Source organism: Acanthaster planci, linkage group LG20 (assembly GCF_054643075.1).
Source record: "Acanthaster planci isolate LZ-2023a linkage group LG20, COTS_SCS, whole genome shotgun sequence".
In the NCBI taxonomy this organism is placed as follows: Eukaryota; Metazoa; Echinodermata; class Asteroidea; order Valvatida; family Acanthasteridae; genus Acanthaster; species Acanthaster planci.
This window is the reverse complement of record NC_141796.1, coordinates 6,275,872-6,303,834: the sequence shown is the minus strand read 5'-3', so window position 1 is coordinate 6,303,834 and position 27,963 is coordinate 6,275,872. Positions and strand designations below refer to the sequence as shown.

Here is a 27,963-nt window from a genome sequence, read left to right as displayed (position 1 = left end):
TGAACCGCCGCTTAAGAACCACCCTACGTGACCGCATCTCAACCAGTCAGAACGGTCAAAAGCAGGGTGAAAGAGGGAAAGCACTATCCAGCAATCCTCAGCCGCACCTCGTCTGACACAATGGCACAGGGATATCAAGCTGGAAACGGGACTGCTCACACGTGGGAATTCAAAAAGGGAATGCCAAACTGGCATGGTATCTTATCAAACCTAAGTATCGTGTTTAAGTACAAACACAATACTACAAAAAATAAACAAACGAAAAAACGGAATGTCTACAACGATCGTGATCCAGGTTGTTTGTTAGAATAACAAGATTGTCTGTTAGGTGAACTACCTTTCAATTTTGTGAGTTTAATCCACGTTTTTCAGATACATGGGTAATAGTAACCGTTGTTCTCTGTTATTAAAGACAGGGGAACACACGGCAAAGAATATTTTTTCAAAGCTTTCAAGTGTCCAAATTTCATGCAGTTTCTCTGTACGAATTGGATTGGCCGAAAACACTCGTGCACAAACTATAAATAATAAACTATGTTTGCAGAAATCCATAGCACATGCGGATTCACCGCAATTAATCAACACAATAACAAAGTTTGACAACGCGCAAAAACTATTCGGTTTGATGCCGCGTTTGAAACTTGGCCCAACCACTTAATCCCCAGCTTGACCTATTTCTACAACTGAACCCTTTTCGAAAATTACAGTGACTGTAAGCACAGTCAACCAGATGAGATGGAAAACATAATTTTTAGGGTGTTTGTAAATCCCTGTGTTCTAAGTGGCGGTGTCTCGAGAGGTGGTAACTCGTAGAGTCAAACCAGAGAAATCCCGTCGTCCACCGCGTCTGCGAGTAAACTTCTTACTTCATTCAAGGTTTGACAAACTGTGCACTTGGCTGAAGTTATTGGTGATATACAAGGGCGTATGGGGGAGGGGTTTAACGGGGGCCGTGGGTTCCTCCCACCTCCAAGAAAACAGAAAGAGCGTTTTCGACTTTTTGGTCGATTTCATTCCCTTCCTTAATAGCACCATTCATCTTCTTTTGCTGTATAGTTTGTAGTGTAGCGACAAACTTCTTCTTACAGTGTGATGTTTCAAATCAAATCAAATCAAGTCAAACCAAATCGTACCATACCAAACCAAACCAAAGCCTGTAAAAAAGCCCCCAAATAAAGGCTCGCCTCTCTCAAGGGACATTAAAGATTGCATGAAAATTCCAACTTTCATATCCCCACTTTTATTTTAAATAGGCATCGGCATTTGAGAGATGGTACTTCTGCTCTTTTAATGAAAAAATAGGACAGTCGTTTTTCGAAAAAATCCATCCCTCCCCTCCTCAAACCCAGGACCTGACTTAAGGCATTACAGTACTGTATAACGACTTACATCAGACAAGGTCAATTTCACTTCATATTAAATTGATTAGTGACTAAACTACACATTGAACATTTTCCCCAAAATTAGTTTTACTTTCCCGGAACACTGTTGCCCTTATGCATACTTTGTAAGAGGTGTTTATGGGATTTTAATCTATGGGTTTCTCTAAGAATCTGCATTGTTATTTATCAAATTATCTTCACGGAATGACAGGTAATTGATTTCCTTCTATCTTTAGCGGTAGTCAAAGAAGCGTGATTCGGTCTCCATCTCCCTTGAGCACGCGCCGAATAACATTCTCTCAGCCTTGGCGCGCAGTTATCCGACCTCGTTCAAGTGGTGTCCACATTATCTACGTATGTTTTCATCGACTGGCATAAGTGGTGAATTTCCAGTGAGCCTTTTTTCCTCGCAGATTTTCGATTTTTGGCGTTTCTCTCGGCCGACTGTTTCTATTTGCTCTAATCTCGAGGGCTGAAAACCGCCGGTCGGAGATTACCACCTGTTGTCTCCGCTGTGCGTCTGACGTCACGATGGCACGTGACCCGGGGCCAGCGTGGGCCATTTCATTGCTCTCCCGTCATAATAGGTAGGATCTATAATGTTATAATATTTCATGATATAGCCAGGTTGAGTATTACTAAAGAATCGATATATTCAAAGTGCTGGCCTATGTTTATAGGTTTTCATTTTGGGCCATAAGGATAAGAGCGCAAGTAGATAACTGTGCTAACATGAAGCGCGTCATTTTTCACCGTGTATCCTTACCCGTATCTCATCAGTAAACCAAAGTCCATTCAACTGTCTTGAACTTTTTATAGATTTTATAGAATCCTTTAAATACATTTTTTGTCCAATTCACACTCATATACAGTTATTATACACTGACCCATTTTAAAACTTTTTGAGCTTTTTTTTTTAGCCAACTCACATACTCATGTTTAGTATGAATATATGATATTTGCCAGAGAATCAGTTTAGTCCTGAACGCAAGAAGTTGATCGAATTTCTTTGGTGATCTTGTCATTGTTTAACGTGCAAACGTGCCAACTGTTTCAAGTCTCAAGTTCAAAATTTCTTTATTCATTAAATGCATACTTATGGCCTCAAGTGACACAACTGCAATGTCCAAATAGCATAAACACTTGTCGGGTATGCTTGAAAACTGGATGGACTTTACAGGCAAAAGATCTCCCAGAAGGTCGTCCAATAATTTTCACACAATCGGAAAAATGGCATTGCCCACAGCGTGTATTGCACAATTCATTTCATAGTACCTTCGAGCTGATCGATTGTTGAGTCACCATGCACAGTATACTGCGTTGAGAGCTCATGCTTACGGTGATATCACAGACAGAGACAACCCCCCCCCGCAGAAGAAGCTTATGTTCTGCCGTGCCGTGCAAAGCTCGCGGTCCCTCGTATCTTGGCCGCTACATCCCGCCCATGCAGGTCTCTTTCGCTAATAAATGGATGCGTGATTTTGTTTGCGGTACGGCGTATACGTTTCCTCTCCATATTTGTCCGCGTGTGACTTCGACTGCAGAGTAAACGCCGAGCGCGTGACGGCAAAAATCGATTCCTGGAGGGAAAAAAATGAGACTTCACGAAATCGATTCTTTCCAAAGGCGAGCAAGAAAGGCGAGGGGTCGATGAACAAATTTTGTACAGTGCAGAAAATGTGACAGCCGTTATTTGTTCTTAAGTTTACTTTCATCGATTAATTTCTACTCGTTCCTTCCTTTAAAAAGAGGGCAATGGATCTGATTGATCGACAAGAAAGAGGCGTGTAACTTCAACTTTCCATTGTCAATTGAAAGGAGACTAAAGCTGACTTCAAGTGGTACTTGCTTCATCATCCGTCTCAGTGATCCGGATTCCAACAAGCTGGATGTCTTGAAATTAGGTGTCCAGTCAGGACCTCTTTTCTTGGACGTTTCCCCAGTCAAACTAACAACCTTTTTCTCTGTCTACATGTAACTTTTTCATTACTTTGCTCCTCAGTTCTCTACAAAGAGGAATGACTAAGGAATAATGAATAATTTGTCTTTGATTACCGTACGAAAGCCCTACAGCACCATCAATGATTTTGAAAAAGTGAAGTGCATTTTGTCAAAGTTCGTTTTTATGAAGTATTTTTTTCAACTTCGGTTTTACGAGATACATTTTTCCCAAAGTTCGTCTGTACGAGATATATATTCTCCAGTTCGCCCCTATGAGATGCATTTTTAAAACAATGTTTATATTTTTATAGCAAGTCATTTTACGAGATTTTTTATCAAAAAATCTCAAAAAAAAAAATTAAGTTGGAAAAATATACCTCGTCAAAACGAACTGCGACAAAATAAACTTCACTGTTTGAAAATATATACATTGTACTTGATGGCACTAAAGGGCTTTCAGTATTTGTGCCCCTTTTTGGGGGGTGGTGGTTGTTAAACAGAATGGCTGCACCAATATCTTGCTGAACTAATCGACACAGACCAACAAAGTAGCGGCACGAAAGGAGTCTTTATCAAGTATAGCGATTCCTTGCAAAAGGGCGAACTGCAACGAGAAGATGAAGTTTTGCACACGAGAAGACATGAGAGAAATAACAAACTTCCCTCCCCGCGCTTACACCCACCTGTTAAGCCTGGTTTCCATATGGCCGTTTGTAACGCAGACGGTCTGCAAGCCAGTCGCGGAAGAGACGCTGCGCGACGTCATTCCACCCCCAAAAAATTAAACAAAAATGGCGTCCGAAACTTGGAAAATTATCGCCAAAAATGCTTTTTTAAGTAGGCAGTGTTGCCTTTTGATGCGAAGCCAAACTGATTTCCAGTTTGATGTAATTTGTTAATGGTCAGCTATTGTGTTGACGATTGGGGCGCATACTTTAGCAGTGAGGAGAAAATGGACAAAGTGAGTGGTACTATTTATAAGCAAGAGAAACATCGCTGTATGCCCGTCATGCCAGCGTGCGTGTTTGTATAGGCCTACTCAGCGACTTGATGCAGACAGTCGGCAAAGTTGAACGGGGCTCAACTTTGCCGATCCGTCCGGGGCTGGTTTACGTTTGTGGCGACACTTCCGTTTGACATGTTTCCGTTTGTCTCTCTCCGTTTCTCACGTCGATATTGAAACGAGGCTTTGGTCTTGTAAAAGTTAGTCTAGAGGCTTGACTAGATCTTGCTCAGGTCGGCGTTCCATTCGGGAATCTGCTAAAAATACGATTTTTGTTTTGTTAAAAAAAATTGGAAAAATTCCATCCCATGTATACATTTTGGTCCGTTCCATATCCGCATCTGTTGTACATTTTCAACCAACACTTCCCGCGACTTACCCATACGAAAATATGTGTACTGAAAACGCGCATAATTGATGGAAAGGCGCCTTTAGACAAGCGCTATCAAATTTGTTCCAATGTTAGCAGAAATCGTTTTTGCTGATCAAGAAGTAGGACCCAGTGCGCTCGAGACTATGCGTTCGAATTCGTCTCGAGCTTGTGTGCCAACGTGCAATGTTCCCGCCATCGTTTCGTTGTCGCTTTTTGAGGACCCACGGCACGAAACCGTCATTCAGTCGTTTCAAGATTCATTAATTCGAAAAGAGGGGTTCAGACTGACGACAGCTGCTGTCAACAGGAACCTTATTATTATGCCACTCTTCATTTTCTGCTCGCGCCATTGGCGATACCAAAACGGCAACAGTTTATGGGTCGATAAATGACGGGGGATACAAAAACTAACAAACTCAGCAGATAAAAAAAATTAGCCTTCATGGTTAGCAAAGAGCGAGCCTAAATGGCTTGTTATTTCACGCATCCTACATCACACGCTCTCGTGATATATCTGGTTAACTGAAATTATAAGTCGTCCTTATATTTGCCGTGTTTATCATCATCATCGTCAGTGCCCTCGTCATAGTCGTCCTCGGTAACTTTTTGTGGATTAAGAAAATATTGGTCATTGTCATCACTGTTATCCCTTCATCACCGACACCGTCAATTCGTCATCCTCATTGTCAACCACTGTCGTCTTCACTGTTGTCATTGTAACCTTTGTCTTCTTTTTAATGTCACACTGTCCAAGTCATTGCCTTGAAGCCTCGCACGACGCACGTGGATTGGTATTTGTGCACATACACACTGTTTGCTTTCATGGGTACCAATGAAACTCAGAGTGGTGACCTGCTGCTTAGAATTATTGTTTAGCTTGAAAAAAATGTAAAAACGATGACGTCTCAGCCATTCTGTTTTCTTCTCAAGTGTTACTGTAAAATGTCAGCTCTGACTAAATCTGGATTCCGCAAGTGTTCGACTGAGAAAAAAACTAACCAAGTCAATCGTGCAGCAAAGAAAGATTAATTTTTCATGAGCCAACATTTGGTCCTTCGTGATAATGGCTAATAGTTAATTGAAGTTGGCTTCGGTTCGACAGCAGCTTACGCGCGGGGGCTCGGTTTCGACACGAAACAGCCGTTGGGAACGACAGAAAGGGCACGGTTTGGAATTGTGTGAACTAAGTACCGAAAGTCACCTGTTCCCTCATATCAGTCATATTTGAGGGATTATGATTTGCATTAATTTCCCAAAGCCTTCCCAACTAGCCGATTCAAATGAATCCAGTATAAATCGACATGAATTTCGTCAGGCGACTGCTGAATGGCATAAAACAGTCCCCGATGCCTCGCCGGTCATTTCACTGGAACGTAAAAGGTTATGCTGGCATCTCGGTATGAGGATGTCGGGAATCCTGTTCCGTGTTATGCAAGGGTCGGTGTGGTCTGACTTGTGATTGGCTCGACTGCAAGGTAATGTCGTCCAAGATTTGAAACACTACTGCTTTCCCATGTTGGAGCTTTCTCGGCATTTTAATCGCATAAGCATAATTTCCTCGATGGGACAATTTTAGTTTTCGGTCAGAGGAAAGAACTTCCCTTTTTTACATGCTGCAGGTTTTTTTGGTTGTTTGTTTTGTTCGTCGTAGCAGTGTAGTTCCTTCAGACGAGCGGTCCTTTCTCGGTTTCTGAATTCAGGGAGAAATCTCACAACAATTTAAATGGGACGACCACCCTCTAAAGAAAAATTGGTTCGGTCATAACCACGACGATAATGCGTGTAATTTGATTGCCCGATCGGCCCTTCAAAGCCGAGTTTAAAAGCTGACATACTTCTCAGGTTCAAAGCGGATTAAGGCACACAAGGTAAACACGATACTGACCTTTTGCTCTGAACCCAGCAATAATATTACGGCAACAAGCCATTCACTATGCAAAAAAAAAAAAGAAAGAGGGGAAGAAAAAGAGAGCACCGTGCCCCCATAATTCATCTAAAGAGGCCATTGTTACCCAACAACCCCAAACAAACATCCACTCCAAACGCGACTCCACTCTAAAGGAAGGACACGGATTCCACGCCGTCCGATCTTTCGGCACTGGAGACGAGCATTGTGTGTTGAGGAGTTGACAAACTGAGAGCCGGGACTCTGGGTAAACTTTCGCGCCCTCGCCAAAAAAAAAAAAGAGGGGGGAGGGGTGCTCGCCGAGTTGAAAGAAAGCCATGAATTCTTCCGGATTCGTATGAGGAAAGTTCTTAGCAACAATTCGATCTAAGTGTTTGGACAGTGGGATTCATACAGCGAACCGGCATAAAAATGTCATTGTGTGCGCACGTATAACAACTTTTTTATTGGGGCTGGTTGAGATTTGACATTGTAAAAAAAAAAACTTAGTTTTTTCCAAAGCAATGTTGTGATTTCAGTCGCAATGAATACGGGGGCGTCTGAGAGGTGACATTGCAAACGATCTGCGACGTAAGCATTTACCGCACAGAACTTCATAACATCCAGCGGTAATGAAAACTGTGTTTATCTTCGTCTCACTAAATACATCGATATGAAAATGTTGTCATTGATAGGTATAGCCCCACGACAGCTGATTAGGTCCTTGTTTTCTCCAAAATAAAGGGGTTGGGTGACGACAATAGGGGGCGTAACATGTCCATTAAGGAGTCCATCATATTGAAAATGAACTCCTTTATTTCGAAACAAAGACTGGACAATTACTCTACCTAACTGAAATCAGAGACGAGACAATTAGAGTGAGATTCATAATCAAACAAATCGAAACTATGATGTAGTCGAGTTTAGTGTTAAAAAACTACGATCTAACACGGTAGTGAATTCCTTTCCAAATCGGTAGGTCACAGGTTTCAGCATCTGTGAATCCTTGGAGAATGATAAGAAAGAACTCCGTGAAAGCCATCACTAAGATCCCTCAGCCATTTCGAAATTACCAGTTGTCCACGGCCGTTAGATCCTCCCTCAGTTTCTATATCCTGGGAAACAACCTTTCATGGCAATCTGTAATTAAAAACTGCCAACCTTTCCGAACGTTCAAAGTACGAGAGCTGCGAAGATAGATGCTTCCTTTCCTTTCAGAACTTTGTAAACTTCTGCTCCAAATCATTGCATCTGGGGCATGTCAGGCTTCGTTTTCCTCCTTTTTTGAACCAAATTTGCACACGGAAAATACGTTTAAGTACTTTACTGGGGGCCAGTTCTACAGCCGGTCAAATTTCACACAAATTAAACAAAATGAGGCCATTTAAAATTATAGCCTTATTTTCACCGACTATATTTTTCAATGCACGAAAAGTTGAGTGGTTCTAATCCCAGAATGTGTTTTTGCCTCTCTCTCTTTTACAACTGTTTCTTGTGACAAAGTGATTTTCCCCGTCAGATTTCCCTTTCTTGGGCAGTACAAGTATTTACAAATCCGTCTGCGCTGTTCAAACAGCCTTCGGACAACTATCCCATTGTCCCTCACACCCACCGATGTGTGGGCTCTTCTCCAGCGCCCTAAAAAACCTTTATGGCATTCTCGGACACAACAGTAGCCCGTGTCAATATGTTATCCTTAGGACAAACTCACGGTGTGTTGGCAAGCGACTATTAAATGGGTGTTAAGCCGACCGGTAAACCCCGCCGCTCCGCTGGGGAGATTTGGAGCTTGGAGAGGGTGAAGAAGTAGAGGCAAATTCGGTGCTGGATGGAATTAACAATTTTTAGTTTGCTCCTAAATCACTCGAGCTAAACATACACAGCCTTAAAGGAAGGTCTTGGGACGACGTGCGTGTGCGTAAGTGAAGTCACGCCTGCCAGAAATTGCCTCATGATGTCTTTACCATTCACCGCAAATGCCATCGTCATTCTTCACGAATATCATCGTCATAAATCGTTATCATCGCCATCAGTGATCATCGTTGCCGTCGTCCGTCATCAGAGTCGCCGTTTTCGTCTTTGCGGTACATGTAAAACGCTTATCGCTATCGTCATTCCCAACAGTGCCACAGGTGTGACCGTCGTGGCGACGGTTGACCCTTTCTTCACCGACTCTCTTCTCGTCGCGATCTTTATCATTGCTATGGCACTGTCAATTTGTCACAGTCACTGTTGCCTCTATGACATTACCCAAAAGGGGTCCCAATATCAGAGCGACAAGGTTACCCACTTTAAGTGCTTGGCCATTTAGGGTCGCACGGGGTGGAGAGGGCCGCATTTAGGCAATGCATTAACAATTGGATGATTGACTTTTCAAGACGGCTAAATGGACAAACACTTGGGCTTATTCATGAGGACTCGAGTGGCGGATTTGGGACATGGAAACCAGAAATTGTTTTTCTTTAATGGACGGCCAAAGAAAAGAGGCTAAATACCGGAAGCTACTAGAATGGGGACATAGACGGCAGGAGGTATTTTGTTTGCCAGAATGGAAGTCTTTCTGTGGACAGTTAAGAAGACGAAAGCACAAACATGAGATGGATGTAACAACGGGTGGGAGGCTCGAATCGAATCGATACAGAATGATGGACAGATGATATATTTGCCCTGCAACCAAGGCATAGAGCTTTGCACTGTGGGACAGGGTGCGGTCCGGTGGCTAAGATGTCGAACAAGACTATAGGGTCTGCTCATTTTACGTCATAGTTGTGTTGTTTCCTACAAGTGACTGCTTAAACTATGGCCGGCGATCAATACAAAAATAAAAGATTAATTCACAAATTGTTAAAAATTCCAAGCAGCTCATCATCAGAACGCCTGATAATGATAAGCGCTTTGCTAAATACTAAATGAAAATACAATCCTCTTTAGAGTGAAAGGGACAAATGTACATTTTGAACGAAATTGAGGAAAATTCAAAGGGTGATTTTCCTACAAACTTTGGCCGCCCATATACAAATAGAAGGTCAATAGTGGGCTTTGAACCCAACTAGGGAATCTTCCTCGAGGCGCTCGTGTCCTTGAGTGAGACGGTTGGTCACAGTGTGTTTCCTCTTTATCCGAGTGCACAGAGATACCGCGGATGATGTAGGCCTCCCTAGCCTTGTCCAAGGCGGTCGAACGGAGGTTATCTGGCTTCACGTACGGGACTACCAACCCCCGTATGCTACAAGCACTACGGGCCAACCCACAGAGCAAGCTATGCGGACAGACTCAACGTACGTGTACGTGTACAGCGTACGTAGCGCAATGCATTCACAAACATATACACGTACGTGTTAAGGCGCCTTTACGGTTTTAAAATGCGTTGCGTACACGATGCATTCATGCGTTAAATTAACGTAACACACGCTCCTGGAGCGCTTTTGACGGATACGCAACGCTTGTCGCAAGTGTTGACGCGCATATGGAAGGGCGCAAGTTCGGAAATAGTTAATGACCCATCAATCAAGGGGTAAAGTGAAAACGAAGGGCATTTGATTTTCTCTTGCGATTATTTTTCTTCTTTGTATGGAAAAATGCTTTTTGCCCATCTTGAGAGGAGACCAATCTTCATGCCTCAGCGAAGCTTCCCCTGTTGAAAAGTCAGGCTTTACTTCCCTTTGAAAAAAAATCCACCAGAACCACGCTTATAGCTCTAATTCAAGTTGTGTTTCCACAAAGTGTTGTGAAAGAAAAAAAATGCATCATGTTTTGTTCTGCCTCTCATCAAAAGAGCGCCCTCTAATGAAGCTGGGCTCCAGAGCAAGTCCAAACAACGTACAACTAGCACTGCGTGCAATTATGTGGAGGGGCTAATATAAGTCGCATCTAGTTCCAGTGTCTTTCATTCTTTGTTCACTGCTTGTGGACACAGGAGTAAAACGATAGCAGGCGTAGCTTTTGTAGCTAACCGTACTAGCTTCTCTTGGGCTGAGCTCGGGGAGCTTGTTCTCGTATGTTCAGGAACAGCTCGATTTGATGTTTGTGGGTCGGTCGCTGGGAACGTACAACCGTTATCGCTACTAGTTACTTGCAAGCATAATGGCGGCGTCCTTGTACATTCTCCGAGAGTTAATGTTTAAGCTAACTTCTGTTCCATTAAAAAATCATATCTGTCGTTGAAAACTATTGATGTTTATTGTGCAAATCTTTCCATTGTTTCCAGTTTTGTAAGCCATCTCGATAGTTTTGCAGCTTTTCAAAAATCAAATCTCACGAGTTTTCCCGTGTGTTCGTGTAAAACCCTGACAAGGAGGTGGTGTGTGAAGTTGTTCCGAGAAAAGTGTTCTTGGGTCATGTTTCCCCCGTTCGAGCGTGAGAACGCGAAACCCGTGTCAAGAACAGGCCGCCCGAACTCGACCTTGATGTGTACGGGCACAAATCAGAGGTCGCAATAAATAGAGGGCGCTATCACCTTTTGCCAGTTGGATAGTTTCAGTACGAACGAGGGCGTGGCGAGGACGGTAAGGGGATCTAGAAAGACTATATGAGGGGAACTTCGTTTTCCCGCGACTACACTGGAAAAAAAAACACGTACACAGCATTCCAGCTCCCCTTTTTGCCCTCATGCATTGGCTAAGCTCCGATTAAAAACAGCACAGTGGCCTTGAAAAATGGTCTCAACCCTGGAAATTACGAGTTCAAAGAATGGCAAATATGAGTACGCGCGATGACTGTTAACACGCTATTTTTACGTCTACATGAAATAAAAAAATAAAAACAAAAACAAACTTACTCCCTTGCCAGTGAGCATAACGAAACGGAGCAAACCGAAACGAGGGATGATGGTAGAAATTCGTCTATCACTGTTCTGTCATACTGATCATTTCATTAAGAGTACACATTTCAATAAAAACCGAAATGCATTAACTGCATACGACAGAGTAAAGAAATTTGTGAATTATCTAACTTCCTTTAGTTAACATTTTGTCAGAAAATATATTGAAGATATCTAACATATTCACAGCTCATCTATCCCTTAAACTCTTGACAAGATGCAGAAAAGTATCCCATTATTAAACAAGTGATCTGCAAAATGTCTACAATGCCCCCCGCCCATTCAAACTGTTCTTCCTCAGGCCCCAAAGATTACAATTTCCTCTCTCCATTCATCAACAAATTTCAACTCTAAATCTTGCTAGTCCAAGTCGACGGTTATTGAGAGGAGCTGGTAGTCCGCTTTAGTTCTTCTGAGGAGTTTTCGTTGACAGAAAGCTACAACTTAAACCCTAATAGTCCCAAATCATTCAACTTCAATACGATTTTAAATAACCCTTGGGGGTTAGTGTTAATTCAGTAGATCTAACACAATGGACGTGCAATGTTTTGGTCGTCCCATTGACCCATTACACATCTTTCAACGAATAGGTCGTGCGCACTTTGTTTCTGGTGCCAACAAATGCGTGTTCCAGTCTAGAGTTGATTGGATAATGCGGCAGCCAGTGGCTGTGCGGTTTCTGGAAGACCGTCTGATCCAACAGGGCGGCGGTAAAGGCTCGTTGCGAATGACCTAGAGAGCGACAGCAGTCTTGTTGATGGGTCAAAGTGTATACCAGATACATCTGTACTCACCGCCGTAGGCTCTTATTGGAGGAATCATAGGAATCCACCGAGCTATGCACGCCTTGGTCCGTGTGGCTTCCAACAATAGAGTCTGAAGCGCGACAACCAACCAATCGGGAATTATGTATCTTTTTATTTCACCCATGAAACATCGACCACTGTTAGGCCTACAAATTTTGTCATTTGGGGTTTCTTGGTAGCCTTATGTTTCCAAGTAAACGCGTTCAGTCGACAATGGGTCTACCAGTCACGGTTACGGTCAAACACAGTGGCCGATCTCAGCCAATCAAGTGCAGGTTGCTTTCTGCTCCACATTCCTCCAATTATAGGAATCCACGCATCGAGCTCTGGACGTCTCTTGATGGGTGTGTTTGGGTTCAGTGGTCCTCGCAGACGATGTTGGCGCCCATCAGGTAATACTTGTCGCCCACGCAGAAGTGTTTCTCGCACTGCGAGCACTTGAAGCACTCGAGGTGGAAGACGCGACCCGGACTCACCGTCATGACCATCTCGTACGCAGGTATGGATCGCTTGCAGGCAGAGCACACACCGCTTGGCGCAAACAGCCTGGGATAAAGACAAAAACATCGAGATCACTAGAATAATAAGCAGGAAGTTACACCGGCGGTTCTGGGAATGACAACTGCTTGTATACTATGTGCCGTTATGCCAGGTCTTTCGGCAAGTAACTTCGAGAAACAAGTTTCATTTTCCTCTGTTTTTGTTCGGGCCTTGGGTTTTGTTCAAGTTAAGGTACTATACCAGGCAAGATATGGGACGGAGGGGTACCCCCCTTACCTGTCCAATCCCTATACACACTCTAGACTTTTGTTACCTAACACATCCCCCTAGAAGTCTTTGAAGAATTCCTGAGATTCCGATCAAACAATGACCAACACAAAGGCGGGGGGGGGTTCTCTCCGTCCCATATTTTGCTTCAAATGTAAGGTACAGGCTGGGTGATGATGTTGTTTTGTTCTTTGAATGACATCGCCTTGGGTGGGTTTCATACCCTTATGTTAGAAGCAGTTTGGCTTTAAACGCATAAGGAGGGTGTTAGAAGGATTTACTTAGATTTACTCTCCTCAACATTCTTGCATTTCAGCAGGTGGTTCCATTAGACCGATATTTAGAGAAATATTCGCAGGGGATAGGGAGAAAACCTTTGTGGAGTTCATCAGCGCCATTTAACCAATTCTTGGTGTTCATGTGCGTTGATGGGTTAGTTAATAACAACTCAAAAGTGCTTCATGCAATTATCGTTAATGGTAAGGGAAATGTGGACAAAATGCAGGGCCAATATCTGAAAAAGATACGAAGTTGTGGTCATTTTTTTAAACGTGTGGGGTTATAACATCAATTTCCGAAGAATGTCAATAAATAAATGTACAGTCTAAAATGTAATATCGACAGTGCTTATATCACAGACACAAACGTGTTAACTTTGTATCGCATTCTACAATGAAACAAAAAGAGCTCAGCAATGTTTTTCGACATGAACGAAGTTCGGGTTATTGAAGCTGAAATAGCTTGACAAGATTAAGAATAAGCCAGTTTGGTGCACGGGGTAACACCAGAAATAAGGGGTCCATTTTTTTCCTGTCCCTGTCACATCTGACATATGATTTTGTATGTTCAGAACACATTTTCTAATTTCTAAGAGTGATGAATTAATGCAAAGTACCTGCCACACAAAAAGTAATGCATGTAGTCTGAAATCAATTCCGGTGATATTTCCATGTCAAATAACAAAGGTCAGATGTAACAGCGACACAAAAATGACACACTTTTGGACCACTAATTACTGGAATTACCCACAAATTCTCCAATAGTGCCTCCATGAAATGAAGTACGTCACAGGTCATTCGAGAACATCAATAAGCAAGCGCCAAGTCAATCCTATCAGTTAATCGGCCGTCTGCTGACGATATGACCCGCATGAAATGAAACGGCGCGACGTCGCTTGCTTTTTTTCTCAAATGACAGTGTCCTCTTTTCATTTTATCTCATTCTCAAGACCGTCACTTGAAATCTCACCTGAGGTAGTCTCTCTTGCAGAGTTTGCGGCCCATCTTGGTGTACATGTAGCAATCGACCTCGCCGAGCCGGCACTGGCACAGGTCGCAGGCCAGGCAGTCCTCGTGCCAGTACTTGTCCATGGCGCGCAGGAAGTAGCGGTCCCGTATGGACTCGCTGCATCCCGAGCACTCCAGGAAGGATGGGTGGACGTTCAGGACTTCGTCCACTGTTTCCCTGGTGGAGGAGAGCAGATATTGGGCCATGTCATTATCTTACGTCGAAACTGCCATTCTGCGGTGGTGAGGGGCACAGGGTGCCCGAAGGGACCGTCGGAAATGCGGGAAACGCGGCGTAAATTGCGCGGAAAAACAGGTCTGTCAAAATGACAAGATTTACAGGTTGTCTTTAAATGATAGGATTCGCGTTGTCAGTTTCACGAGACAGTTCGTTCCACCCTATATGGTTCCACAAGCCGTGTTATGGTCACATGGAAAACTTATGTCACTATAATGGCGACTTAAATCCGGTAATTTTGACACACGTCCATCGGGGTTGCAAGGCAATTAAGCCATACAGAAACTTTGCCAATACTCATTATAAAATTATCTCTTCCCAATAACCGCAATTTTTCCCAAAATCACTTTCAGTTTTTGCGCAAGTTTTTATATCAATGATGTCCTTGGAGGCACCGTCCTAGGATAGGATCAAATCCTAGAGGCACAGTGCCGTGCAATCACACAAATTACGAATGAGAGACAAACTTGCATTGCAACTTAAAAAGAAGCAGTTCTGCTAGGATTTTCGCGCGTATGCTTCCCAACTCGCAACACCAACAGTTCTCAGAGAGTTCCGTTGAAAAAAAATCTCATGGAGACCGACTTATTCATCTCAGAAAGACACCGAGGAGAAACGTCCCATAATTTCTGTTTGTCCTCGGAACGGCCCTGCGAGTTTCCAAACTGTATCAGCGAGGCGCACATGTTCTTATCTATTACACTAGATACTATCATGTTCTGAACATGCGATGCACGTAGCGAAAATAGCTACAACAAAAGAAACTCCTTCCTGCTTCGGGAAAAGGAGGCAAAAAAAAACCCGTGTGGACTTTCTACTCTTTTGGAAACACGGTGTCTGTTGATAAGCCTCGATAAACAGGCCGCTGGTAAGTTTACTCATCCAAACGAGTGTCTTCTATGGTTTATTCCACTTCAGTTTGGCATGTTACATTACCGGGTCCAAGACAGTTTTGAGTCTCAAACCACAACCATGTACGAAGTGTGCCGTTTTCCCTGAGGCCCTGCTAGCTGAACGACGTGCCAGTGCATGCCAAACCAAATTTTCTCTCCATTTTTCACGATGTCCCCATAGTCGCGTTGCCGTGAATACATGGAGTGAAAAAAAATGTGTACACCACATTTTTTTAAATGTAGTTTGGGGGTTCAAGGGAAATCGTGTCCTGGGATCGCGGGTGATGAATGAGAAGAGGCAGCCATGTGTCGGGCGGATTCGGCGGGTGCACGTTAGGCACGTCAAGCACTCTCTCAAGGTCGCTGGCACCACTTGGTAAAATCAATGACTGTTTTCGTAATCTGTAATAATAACGCACATGTCTAGCAAGGACAGGTATGGTGTGGTGACCATGCATGTTATAAAAAGTGTACAGGTATGCACATGAATGATGACGCCGAACAATATTACTTGGTCGGATCGGTAACTAAATTATTAGCAGACCAAAAATCACGTATAAATTCTAGGAGTCCTCACCAATACCAAGTTTCGTAGGGATTTCCACACACCCTAGCCGTCAGGAAAGGAGAAACTTTACAAACAAAGTAGCCAGACATTAATTTTCAGTTGTACCCGATTCGTTTTATGGAGAGAGAGCAATCTATAGCCTTTTGAGTTTATATACCCGGTATCTTGTGGAGAGTAACGGTTATTTCTTGGGAGCAATGTATAACGTTGATTGGCCCTTAAGCACCTTTAACGTGTTCAATATTTTCTTCTGTTTTTCTGATTGAATCACGGAGGAACGAAAAGAGTATTCGATAATGTTGTTGATAGTTGTAAATCAGCATCGTAAACTTCACGGAGTTTAATTTAAAACCCTTATGAATCCCTCGTGGAAAAGTAAAAACACAGGTTATCTCCTCATTTGGAGAACAGATCCTGTACTGTGCACCTGCATTTCAAACGATCAGAACACACAAAATATCATTACCCATTGGGGTCCACCTGTTGCCCTCCCTCGTGATCCTTTGACGTCACCCTGGTTACCACAGCAGCGTGCGCGCGTAGATCTCCCATGCTGGCGTCCATTCTGGGTGCCGGAAGTCGTGACCAAAGTGTGGGTGCTGTCTCCGAACTGCCTGCACCGAGGTCTTCAGAATCGTTGGTGTGTGGTTATCGGAAGGTCACGGCCGCAGCAGCAAAACATAGAGTTTCTCACATTTTGGAATCGTCGAATGTTTATGACAGCTTCATGAAGTCTACGTGTATATGGCTCGGCAAAATAAATTCCTTCACCAAATATTGAATAGATTGGTGAATTCACAATATAAAGTTCCAAAAAGGACTTTTCTTTACAAAAAAAGCCCTCTTCAGGTCATGGAACTTTACAGTCAGCTTCCAGAAATAACCGACTTCGTTCAAGACGCAAGATCTGTCAAGAGTGGGTCTGCACAGAGGGGGGAAACACGAAAGGAGATCACACAATCAATCAGTTGAACATCGTATTCAAAATCACCAAATACAGAGGCATCGAAATCAGGCAATCACTTTCAGCATTAAACAGTGCAATTAAATCTCCATAAAAACGAACTCCCCCCCCCAAAAAAAAGCTGGTAGCCGCTGACCATGGAGTTCAAAATGTGATTGACTGTATACGAATGCCATGCAGTACTTATCTGGGCCAACTGATGAGCATTTCACAAAGAAAGGCATATACATGAGCTCTGCAAACATGTTGGATTTTATTTCCGTTTATGCGGTCGATCCTTGGAGCTATAATGAATAGAGGGGTATCAGCGATTAGCTAATTTTGACAGCGATTGGTAACAATATTCCTCAGAAACTGAAACACATTAATTTCTTTCTTTTTTCATTGTCATGAGTGACCTTCAATTCAGATCAACAAGCAACAAGCAACAACCACAGGAAACGGGCGGAGAATCGTTTTAATGATGTTCACGTAAAAAACACTCCAATCAGACTGTGTAGTTCTTTGCGTTTCTCACTGGGTCTCCTGAAGGAGACGCAATAATTGCACGACAGGTGCAACTTTTTGCCCAACTGGTCCGACGGAAAAGGTGACTGGGTTCGGGAAATGTAGCCTCATTTCACGCCACATAACACGATGTAAAGGGCCGTACAATAATTTATTGTTGTGATATCCTAATGTTGTTTCTAGACATTGCCTACAGCATCGGGAGAGACATGGGTATAACTGACAGATGTCGATGGACTGACAGTGATCAAAGCTAAAACTGACGTATCAGCACTGCGCCCATTGAAATTTCACCCACATCGAAAAATTCGCAAATTATCAGAAAGACTTATCCGGTCCACAGGGTGAGGAAACGGTTTCCTCGCTCTGTGATCGGACAGGGAACCGAGGTCAAGATGCAGCTAGGTAACGCTTTATAGAGCACACGTGGTCGGGTGAGGCGAGAGGCGGGGCGGGGAGTGTCAAACAATGTCGTGGTCCAACACAGTCAATGGTCAGTGATCAAACACTAAGTGTCAGAAGTAAATACAAAAAATTACATTTTATTGGCCATAAAGCCTTGACATCATATCAAATTACCATTAGTGCAAGAGCCCCAGGGATACTCGTGGCCCATACTATAGTTCTACCATTCCTTCATGGTCCTACTATGTTCTGATTCGTGCATGGTTCTACGAGTCCCAGGGTATGGGGTCCGGTTGCAGGCCCGTAAATAGGTCCAAAACTGCGGACGATTTGTAGGCTGTCAAATTCTCTGCTATTAGAGCATTTTGTGGTACGTGGACTGGGTGGTTTGTTAAGGAGGGTGGAATCTACCAGCAGCACTGCCAGCTTTTATTTCTGACCAAACAGGGCCCTCTAAATCGCTCTAGATTTGAATGGAGTGTAGGCATTAATTTTCAAAATGGCGATGGGCCTCATGACTGTTTTGAGGGGTGATTTTCTCTAGAGAGCAATGTCTTCATAAGTCATCGATTAAGCCGCTGAAAATTGGAAGGAAAATGAAAGATGAGGAAGGGAGCTTTAATTTGATCTGTGTCTTGAACACCTGTGAAACTAGTGAGTATTTTTCCTGATTTTTTAAGTAGGGATATTTATCACTGTTGTCTATGGCATCTTATTTACTGGTCTGTACCCATTGCGAGAGCTTGAACCACCATTACTGTTTTGCGGCGACTATCACCATACCAATCAGAGAAGTACACGTGACTTTTTTTGGATACAACATTGGCCAACAGCAAATAAATGTTCGCCATGTAGAAAGGCAAGACATGTATAGGGAAGTTTGAGCGAAAACAGCCAGCGATGCAAGCACTACGAGGCACCATTTTCCGACAGGTTGTTTAATCATAGGACTAGTTCATTAAACATACATGCACTTACAGAGCCTGGACACTTCCACTTAGGCCTGCAGCTTCCACAGCAAACCAGGAATTGCAAGGAAAACACTTCACACCAGAAACCACGCAGAAACTAACAAATCCTCAGCATAAGATTAAGAGGCATGGATGCATCGTACTTTTTCTTTCAGGGAATATCCCACACAACACATGCAGGGCAAATTATTGTCTACGCATTTCCTGTTTATGAGCCGGCCCGCGCGGTGGTATCAGGGGATACGGGAAGTGCATATTTTTCACTTTCCATAATCTGGACGAGATATCCCAACATGTTTTTCCGCGTGTCCGATTGCGACTCTACCATTCTTTCTCCGGGGGAATCAGACAGCACAGAGAGCGCAGGAATCAACAAGTTGTGGTGAAACGTAACCACGTGATATTTTTTATTCCTAAATGGTTACACCACAATAAACCCAGGATGTTCCTAATTTAAATTAGTTACCATGACCTCACTACCGAGGTTGTAATTTCTCCCCAATCTGGCAAATGGTTAGTACTAAAAACGTCCCTCCACTTATTGACACCTCCCCACTTTTCAGTGTAATGACCTTTTGTGACACCGAGGGACCTTTTAACCAATAACATCTGTGAACGGCCACGCAGGAAGAAAATAATGTTTGGCGTAAACAAGCGAGATTCAAACAGAACAGCAAAAAAGGTTTATATTTTTGACCATTTACGCTTGTTTCCGAGTCCTTTTAAGAGGTTAGTGCCTATGGTTCCTACGAGTGCATTGGAAAATGAGACCAAACCAGCACGATGAGAGTGCGTTTTTAAGCTCCATTTTAAAAAATATCAAAAGAAACACTTTATCTTGAATCATATCTTCGTCAGCAAACTAAAGTTCAACAGGGACAAGACTGCACCAAAATCCACAAAACTTCCAACGGAGACTCGGAGGTTGTACATTGAAAATGCTGTGACTTTCCTGAGCCCCGGTTATAGCAACAAAGAGTGAACTCTATCTCAATTGAACATGACTACGATGATGTGAATCATGAGCTCTTTGTCCAAAGTGCTAACATGCCGTTGCATATTGAAAAACATAAAGCTTCTTTAATTTGAGGGTAATGGCTCAGCAACATTCTATCAGCAAAATAATCGATTTTGTTTCAAGGTTCTTAAACATTAAGATGTTCAACCAGTTGTTCACAAATCAATACATCAAATACAGATACTGAAATGCAAATAAGCACGTATTCAGATAAAACTGGCAAGAGAAGTGAATTCCACATGAAGTACGCACCCGCGTAATACTAGTATATCTTCTTTACAAGATTTTAAGTTTTATTTCATGCAGATTTAGCGAATGATCACTAATAGTACATGAATATCCTACTTGAAGTTTATTTTTGAAAAAAGGGATATTTAAGCTTAAAAAAAAATTGGAATAACACTTATTGAAATACGATTTACCGAAAATGGGTCACTTGGGAGACATTCCCATTGGAACGTGCACAAAATTTTTCACACTTTACCGTCCCATAATTCAATATTCCCTAATCCGATCTTAACCAAACTTTGCATGTTTTCCTTTCAGACCCTAATCTATCATCTCTCAAAATGTGGACAGAAAAATTTTTCCTCCTTTTGGTAGTTGGAGCATTAGGGAGACATTGAAATGTCTCCCTAATGACCAATGTCTCCCTAATGTTGAAAAATTTACCACAAAATGTCTCCCAAGTGACCTATTTGGAAATATAGAAAATGCAATATAAACAGATACATGTATATAATAAGAATAACAATAATAATTACATTAATGTTGCTCTTTCTCCAGGAGAGCCTGTTTGTAAAAATAGTAAATAAAATTAATATAAAACGACCAGCACACGATCAATCAAAAATTAAGAAAATTATAACTAAAAATGAAACAAATAAAGTGTCGTAGTTGTATATAAACTCAAAAGAACCCATCACTTAACTTGTAAATACATATCAAAGAAATCACACATTATAAATTATAAACACATACAAAATGAGCGAAACAAATGCTGCTTAAAGGAAATTCTACATTTTGAATTCAGATATTTCAATGAAAAATGTGTATTCATTCATATCAATGATGGCAAAAATTAAAAAAAAAATTGGCAAGAAAATTGAACTCTACCAGTAACTAAATGCTTGCATACATTTCTTTGCTTTTTTGATTTGTAATTTTGGTTCATGTAGATTTGAGATTAAGCATATGATCAATAATCTAGTATGTAAATATCCTGTTTAAAATGTGTTTATCAAATCGTTATTTTTAACTTTTAGAGCATGTCTGAATACCTCTTAACTGAACGATGACGTGATATAAACTGACATATAAACAGAAATCAATCGGAAAGGAATGCTGACAACAGGAAATTCTGATGAGTACATACCTCTTTCATGATTTTCTATGGAATACTTTTTTAAATATAATTTCTGATAAACTTAACTGGCACTTTAACGAATGTCCCTGTGCGTACCATCAAAACCCTGTCTTTCACATACAGCTCCATGGAAACTGGCTATCTATACTTGTTGAAATGAGAAACATTTGCATTAGTACATGTACCTGGACTTAAGAGCCAACCTCATCAAACGGTGCAGAAAATCGGCTAAGTAAGGATTTCTGCTTATTCCATGAATGCTTGGACTCAAACATTACTCATCATCAACAGGCAAAGTGCATTGAACTGATATATTTGCTATCAAAGTCCACGCCCACAGCTACAGTGAGCAGAGTTACTGTCACATTATTATTTTTATTATTATTATTTTATTCATGCCAACAATGAACATCACAAAGGGATGGGCACAGGAAAGACATAAGTAATAAAATCACTGTGGTCAAAAGACTTGTCTCCCCACATCCAGTTGTGAGATAAAAAATATACATGTTTAGGTGCAAATATACATATACATGTACATGAGTAAAAAAAAACAAACCTGACATTTAATAATTATCAGAAAAACAACAATTTTTAATCATTAATAAGGATACCCAACTTGGCCCGTAACTCTGAAAATAAGAAAAAAATCAATCCACAAGCTGACTGAAACAGTGCCATCAAGTGGTCTTGCACATTTAGATTAAGTATGCTCGCAGTCAAAGGCTTTCTCATCTGTTCGGTTGTGCACAGAGAGTATGATATCATAAAACTCTTAACCCCACCATGAGGGAACTGTTTCACTGAATGATGCAATGGCGCCCTCGGTAGGTATGCACAAGTTGATCAAGCAGTGGTCCCCTGGCAACTGGAGCCCATACCCGATGTACAGCCAAAGCAGTGGTTGTCCGTGACAATGCGCAGACCGACGAGGTCGTCCGTTGACTCAATATCCCAGACTGAGGGGGCCGATGAGGAACGCTCAGACATATCGTGGGCAGCCTCTGAAAATGGAATAAACAGTGATAAACAACACGGGTGTTGCCAGGATTTCTTCCACAGGTAGGGAGCAAACCACTTTCTCAAGGAAGGTTCGAGGTGTGCAAATCACTTATCAGCAGCAAACTGAAAAATGATTGACTAGGGAAGGGGGCATTCAAATTTTTTCCCAAGCAAACTGGTGATTTTTATCCCTCCTGTCCCTACCTTTCTTATGCTTTTTCTTGCATTTTTTTTATTTTTCATTTTTTTTTCTGAGGGGGATGGGGGGAGGGACAAGCCCCCTTGCAATGTCCACGACAGAGAGTAACAGACTTTTCAGCTGAGACATGAAGGACAATGGTTTTGATGAGAGAGAAATGCCGTGGAATTGAGTATAGGGCAGAAAGAAGGAAAACCCAATTTTAGAAGTAGGTGTACATACATATGGGCAGCATAAGACATAAACTCAAAGTAGTCAACTTAGTTTGATCAAGCATTGCTGCTAACTACAGGTTGACAAACCAAGACAGAATCTGGACAACAACGGTTAGACTAGTCTGGTCAACTTTTGAGACTAGCCTCTATACAGCCTGAGAGTTGACCCCTGATCGCGTGCTTCTGGAATTCTTGGATAGGAAAAATAACGTGCAAAGATTTTAGAAGCTGTAATATTTTTTTGTTCAGTTACTTCTTAAAAAATCCAACTCAGAAAACGAGCTTGGGAAAATATTTATAACATAAAAGAGAAATATCCAGACATTAAAAATTTCCAGGCTGAACCTCCCCCGGAAAAATTCCTGGATCTGCCCCTGCTGAAAGGTACGTCATAAACTAATGGCATCTCAACCACTGGCCTGCGATCATACTTGCTCTCGTTCAAAAACTTCAAAAAGCAGGGAGGTTGAAAAGCAAACATGAGCTTCACAAGAAAGCCGCTTTGCTCAAGAATGTTCAGTTTGCCCACTTTGTCCCTTCTTGTCCCAGCAAAACATACCCATTTTGCTGTTCACCCTACGCATGCCCATGTCCAGTTGCTGGTTGAAGTCGCAGTCGAAGAGCCGCCCATCCCAGTTCACATTGAGGTGATTGCGGCACATGAGGCCCTCCACTGACGCAGGGTTAAAGTTCCTGACCAGCAACTGCATGTAATCCTCAAGCTCGTTTCTGATTGGACGATTCACAAATGAGTTAAAGGGCCCGTTAAGGACAGCAGATTTCACAGTGAACTCTAATGTGCTGTAACTAAATGGGAGTTGGAATGCAAATCAATGTATGTTTCAGCACAGGACAATGCATCCTTGCTTCTTTGACCAGAATGGTGTCCATTTTGGGAGATATCAACTCACCGTCGGTACAAGAAGTCAGCAAACCTCTTGATGGGCATGTTGGTGATAGTGTACAAGCTATTGAACTCAATTCCAAAGGTGTCCCACAATTCCTCCTTGTACTTTGCCTCCAGCTCTGATTGGGACGGAGGCAGAAAGCCACCTGAGGAAATGAGCATACATGTAAGAATGCAATGCCACAAGGGTTCAGCCAAATCAATTATCAGAATTCTGGCAGTATGCAGATGTCCCTTTGCTGTCTGCCTCTAAACAGACCTGGTGACCATGGTAACACTATCACAGGCCACTGGCAGTGGTCCCCGTCAATGGCGGGGAAGCATCGTAACAACTATTGTAGAGAGTCAAATACAAGCTACAAGGGAAGGGTTTAAAAAGCCAAGTGGCCTTGCCCCAAATACAAAACCCAACACAATGTTATCTGCCATTATGAGGGGGCCACTGGGAAGGTCCAGTGATATATCACTGGATTCATCTATATCTGTCCCTACCCAGGGGATTGTAAACCAAATCCAGTCGTAGCCCTCCGTCTGGCTTCCCATAGCCCAATTGATTCAACAGCAGCAAGGCCTGGATGCTCTTGTCAAACACGCCGCTGCCTCGCTGGGTGTTCACGTTTTTGGCACTATAAGTAGAAAAAAAACGACAAAACTAGCAACATGCACTGCTGTAGCATTAAAATAGCTTGGGATATATGTCCATGACTCAATCTAAAGATACATGGTCCTTGAAACATATCTTGCATTTGGAATAATGTCCACTACTAAGAATCTAGTTACTGCTTGACATACATCCCCTATTCGGCCTATATCCGTTTATTTGAAATATATCTGCAACTATAAAAATATACTTTACTTGAAATTATTATATTTTTATTTGGAATATCCAGAATTCGGTATAAATCCACTGCCGTACTATTTGGAAGATATCTGCTACTTGGGACCTATCTTCTACTTAGAAGAGATTTCTTCTGCAGTGCTAGTGCAAAATACAAATTTCACTGCTGAGTTCAAAACTGGATTGGTTTCAAAGAGGGCTTGAGTCTAGTACATATGCACTATCCCACCCAAGTTATGATGAAAAAGAGAGATGGAGCAAGGTTTGGAGACAGAAGCTCCATCTAAAATCCCTGGTGTGTAAGTGGTGGTAACTGACCCAAATTGGAATTGAAAACCCAGTTGAAAAACTACCTGTAGCAGGGCAAGGAGGCTATGACAGTGATCTTATTCTTGGCCAGGAACTCTGCAGTGTCCTCCTGCCCGGGCTCCAGCAGTGCTGTGAGGTTGCAGCGGTCGATGACCTCTCGTCCAAGGTCACGACCTCCCCGAGCTAGGAACTTGAACTCCCCGGCAAGTTCCGGTGCTCCACCTGTAATAAGCAGGAATTTCTGAAATGTCCACTTTGTGCTCAGTGCGTCCCTTCAATTCTTATACGTGCAGTCTTCCCACAAATCTTGAAATGACTCCAATCCAGACATTTGTCCCTTTTCTCTCAAATTCATGGTGATTCCTGTGTTCCTCCAACAGTATCGTTTGGTGTCATTCTATTCAATTAATCAAACTATCAAATTGGGAAAATAAAAGCTTCCTTTAAAAGGTGCAAGAGAAGGGACAAAAGTGCCAGCATCAAAGTGGGACAAATACAACAATGGACCTTCCCAGGTGATTGATATACATTGAAAGGACATTTTTGGCAAAAAAATTATCACCTTGTCTCAAGTCAGAGAACTCACTTCTCTTTGTTATTTAAATTTCACCTGAATATTAGCATATACACAAAAAATCAGCCATATGATTTAAGCAAACCTGTAATCAAAAGCATAATAATCAACTCAGAAAAATTATAGTTACAAGTAGGCTGGCTGTAAAGAAGACTATCTGTTTTAAAAATATTTAAAAAATCATAAAACAGAATAGTCTGTTTAAAATAAACAGACTATTCTCGAAGACTTCTAGGTTTCTCAGATCAGCCTCTCTCCAAGACAGTTCGTCTAATTCCTTCCCTTCTGTTATCCCCATTGTTCCCTTACCTGTAAGATCCAGGGTGTGAACCGTGGGACTGTTCTTCAAAATCTCCAGGCACCTTTCTGCCGTCAGCCTGGTCATCGTCTCCGTCCTCTTTGGGGAGGACTCGACGTGACAGTGATTGCAGGCCTGGTTGCAGTACAGCCCAATGTTCAGCTGCAGGACCCCAATCTCCACCTTCTTAAGTTGCTTCATTAGCTGTTCTGTATTGCAGGGGAAATTTCAAACGCCAGGGGTTAGCACATTTCTCCATCAGCAATATGAAAACCCTATAATGCATGACGGCATTTTTATTTTTTTGGCCATTTAGACCCACCCCTAAATAGTTTGTCTCTGGTAAGACTGATGTTCTGGAATTGATGCGGTGATGCAGCTTTTTTTTCCCCCTCTTCCAGGGTTAGATTGTACAGACAAATGCAAACACACGTTGTTGAGTCATGGGACTAGACCAGCTTTATTATGATTACACGTATAAGCTGACAACAAACAACTTTGTATCCCGTCTGCTGTCCATTGTTCAACATTAATCTATCATCTATCGCCCTGAGTAAAAGATCGAGCAGCCTGCAGAAATGCTGAGGCAGTGCAGCAATGGGGGCGCTGTTGCAGCTCTCACAGAGAAAAAAAAATTGACGCCCATGCTTGAAATCAACGTGTGGGTTGACCAGAGACGAAAGACTTTGGGGGGGCCTTACAATTTTTTTGCATGGCTTGTCTTTGTGCATGTAGTCTTTAAGGCCTACGAGCTTACTGTGCTTCCAGCATTTGTTAAAATTGAAAATAAAGTTGTTTTATGACAAGATATACCGGTAAAACAAGAATTGTCTGCGTGTGACAGTGCTTCAGGAGTGGTAGCACTGTCTTTTGCCAATGGGTCACAATTCACTACAAACTGTACTGCCTTGTACCAAGACTAGTATTTTTAAGAATTGCTCAAAACGGCACGAGGTGAAACATTGTCCGAGGGTTCCAATATAGCTCACCGTGGCCTGGCTGCTTGCTCCACTTTGTGATGAACTCTCGGAAGTTGGGAACACCCAGGTTGTCTAGCGCCCTCTGTCGCTTCTTGCGCTCCTCCCTAGTGAGTTTTGCTTGTCCCATTTTGCGCAGGTTGGCTGCCGTGATTTGGAAGTCCTCATTCTGCTCCATTTCTTTGAGTGTCTCCGGAATGAGCGATCCCTGGTAAGTCATAGTGTTGAGTGACAAGAAAAAAAATCTTGACAATGGAAACCAAGTGTCAACAGCTGTCAGTGAATAGTCAGCATATTATCCTCATCATCAATGTAATTCATGTTATTGGAAAATTGAATCCAGACTATACTTGTCCATTTTTCTTTGCTATTCGCTGACGACAACATTGGTCCTAGTACTAGGTCCAACTCTACAAATGACCTTTGTAAACATTTGGACATGGTAATATTTGGACGTGGTCTGGCTGCCACGTCAAAATGTTTAAAAAGGCAGTTCATAGGGTCCGACTTGCTATGACTGGAGTTACTCAAACTAAAATAGGGGTAAGTGCAGGAATTCTTGACCAAGAGGAAAATTCAACCAACAGCATACAAAACTATACAGCTGGCCGAATGTCTTGCTTTTCCTATGTGGTCCAATACCCCACCTTTACCCTACGTTGTAAAGATAGTCCCAAGAGCTGCATAGTTGATTTGGGCTGGCCCAACTACAGGATTTGCTTAATTTCCAATTGCTTCTTGGTAACTTAATAGGTAATCATGGTATTAACTAATGCTCAGTACTCCCATGGAGTTTTAACTGGGGATGCCACAGGGCGGACAACTTATCTCTCAATAAATACGGCCCACATCTCTTGCCTTTGTTCGCTGCTTTAGTTCGTCCAGCCCTACCCATTTCTTTCTCAAGGGCGGTGGCTTTTCAGGTCTCTTCAGTCGATGCTCGTGCACGTTGACACTCGTGTTGTAATCCGGAAGTTCCACCTGTGGAGGAGGTCGAGCAGTCGTGTTAGTCCCTAAATTTTGCTTTCCGTCTGCAGTGTTTTGAGGAAAACTTGAACGAAAGGCCCGACGAACGAGATTGACGGGAATATTGTTACTTGACTTGCATGGGGAAATCTGATTGAGAAAATACCCAATTCTGATAAAAACAGACATGGTTCACTGGTGCTGAATTGAGTGAACGTCAACAAAGCGGGATGGTATAGATCACGTTGTCAGTCACGTGACATTTGTAAGGTTATTTTTAGATGTCTAAGTACGCGCGAGAATCGAAAAAATCTCGGGCTTACTTTAGACTAGTCTTGGTTTCAAGACGTTATTGCTTGACAGCGGACACCGTGCATAGTGCGCCCCCGGCCCAACGACTCATAATTAGACGTGCGCCAGCTCGCACCAACAAGTGCGAGCTGGAGTTGGTGAAAGTAAGTATAAAAACTAGTTGTGCGAGGACG

General features: G+C 42.4%; 2 protein-coding genes across 4 annotated transcripts; both read right to left on the bottom strand.

Annotated features, from left to right (window-relative positions):
- Window positions 1-11,408: 11,408 nt before the first annotated feature.
- On the bottom strand, window positions 11,409-19,071 carry lmo2 (LIM domain only 2). 2 transcript variants are annotated; one of them, XM_087130661.1, is made up of 4 exons: window positions 18,807-19,071; window positions 16,429-16,884; window positions 14,226-14,441; window positions 11,409-12,755 (listed from the first exon to the last, which is right to left on the bottom strand). In XM_087130661.1, exons 2-4 carry the CDS (start codon window positions 16,524-16,526, stop codon window positions 12,566-12,568), a joined length of 504 nt encoding a protein of 167 aa, XP_086986787.1. In that variant the 5' UTR covers window positions 16,527-16,884; window positions 18,807-19,071; the 3' UTR covers window positions 11,409-12,565. The 2 variants fall into 2 exon arrangements, with proteins under 2 accessions (XP_086986787.1, XP_022088367.1); XM_022232675.2 differs by having other exon boundaries at window positions 18,817-19,071.
- Window positions 19,072-20,099: 1,028 nt separating this feature from the next.
- LOC110978040 (uncharacterized) lies at window positions 20,100-27,739 on the bottom strand. 2 transcript variants are annotated; one of them, XM_022232677.2, is made up of 8 exons: window positions 27,371-27,738; window positions 26,525-26,720; window positions 25,547-25,744; window positions 24,708-24,885; window positions 24,009-24,142; window positions 23,521-23,662; window positions 23,169-23,338; window positions 20,100-22,197 (listed from the first exon to the last, which is right to left on the bottom strand). In XM_022232677.2, exons 1-8 carry the CDS (start codon window positions 27,665-27,667, stop codon window positions 22,040-22,042), a joined length of 1,473 nt encoding a protein of 490 aa, XP_022088369.2. In that variant the 5' UTR covers window positions 27,668-27,738; the 3' UTR covers window positions 20,100-22,039. The 2 variants fall into 2 exon arrangements, with proteins under 2 accessions (XP_022088369.2, XP_086986786.1); XM_087130660.1 differs by lacking the exon at window positions 23,169-23,338 and having other exon boundaries at window positions 27,371-27,739.
- Between the last annotated feature and the right edge of the window lie 224 nt (window positions 27,740-27,963).

What these genes read in the sequence shown, in the direction of transcription:
- lmo2 (XM_087130661.1), bottom strand. Translation starts at nt 16,526, where the DNA reads ATGGACGCCAGCATGGGAGATCTACGCGCGCACGCTGCTGTGGTAACC. An exon ending in CAACAGGTGGACCCCAATGG is followed by an intron (nt 14,442 to 16,428) that starts GTAATGATATTT and finishes CTCCTCCACCAG; the next exon opens with GGAAACAGTGGACGAAGTCC. An exon ending in TGCAAGAGAGACTACCTCAG is followed by an intron (nt 12,756 to 14,225) that starts GTGAGATTTCAA and finishes TCTTTATCCCAG; the next exon opens with GCTGTTTGCGCCAAGCGGTG.
- LOC110978040 (XM_022232677.2), bottom strand. Translation starts at nt 27,667, where the DNA reads ATGTCTGTTTTTATCAGAATTGGGTATTTTCTCAATCAGATTTCCCCA. An exon ending in GCCTCCTTGCCCTGCTACAG is followed by an intron (nt 24,143 to 24,707) that starts GTAGTTTTTCAA and finishes TTCTACTTATAG; the next exon opens with TGCCAAAAACGTGAACACCC. An exon ending in TAGGGTGAACAGCAAAATGG is followed by an intron (nt 22,198 to 23,168) that starts GTATGTTTTGCT and finishes TTCCATTTTCAG; the next exon opens with AGGCTGCCCACGATATGTCT.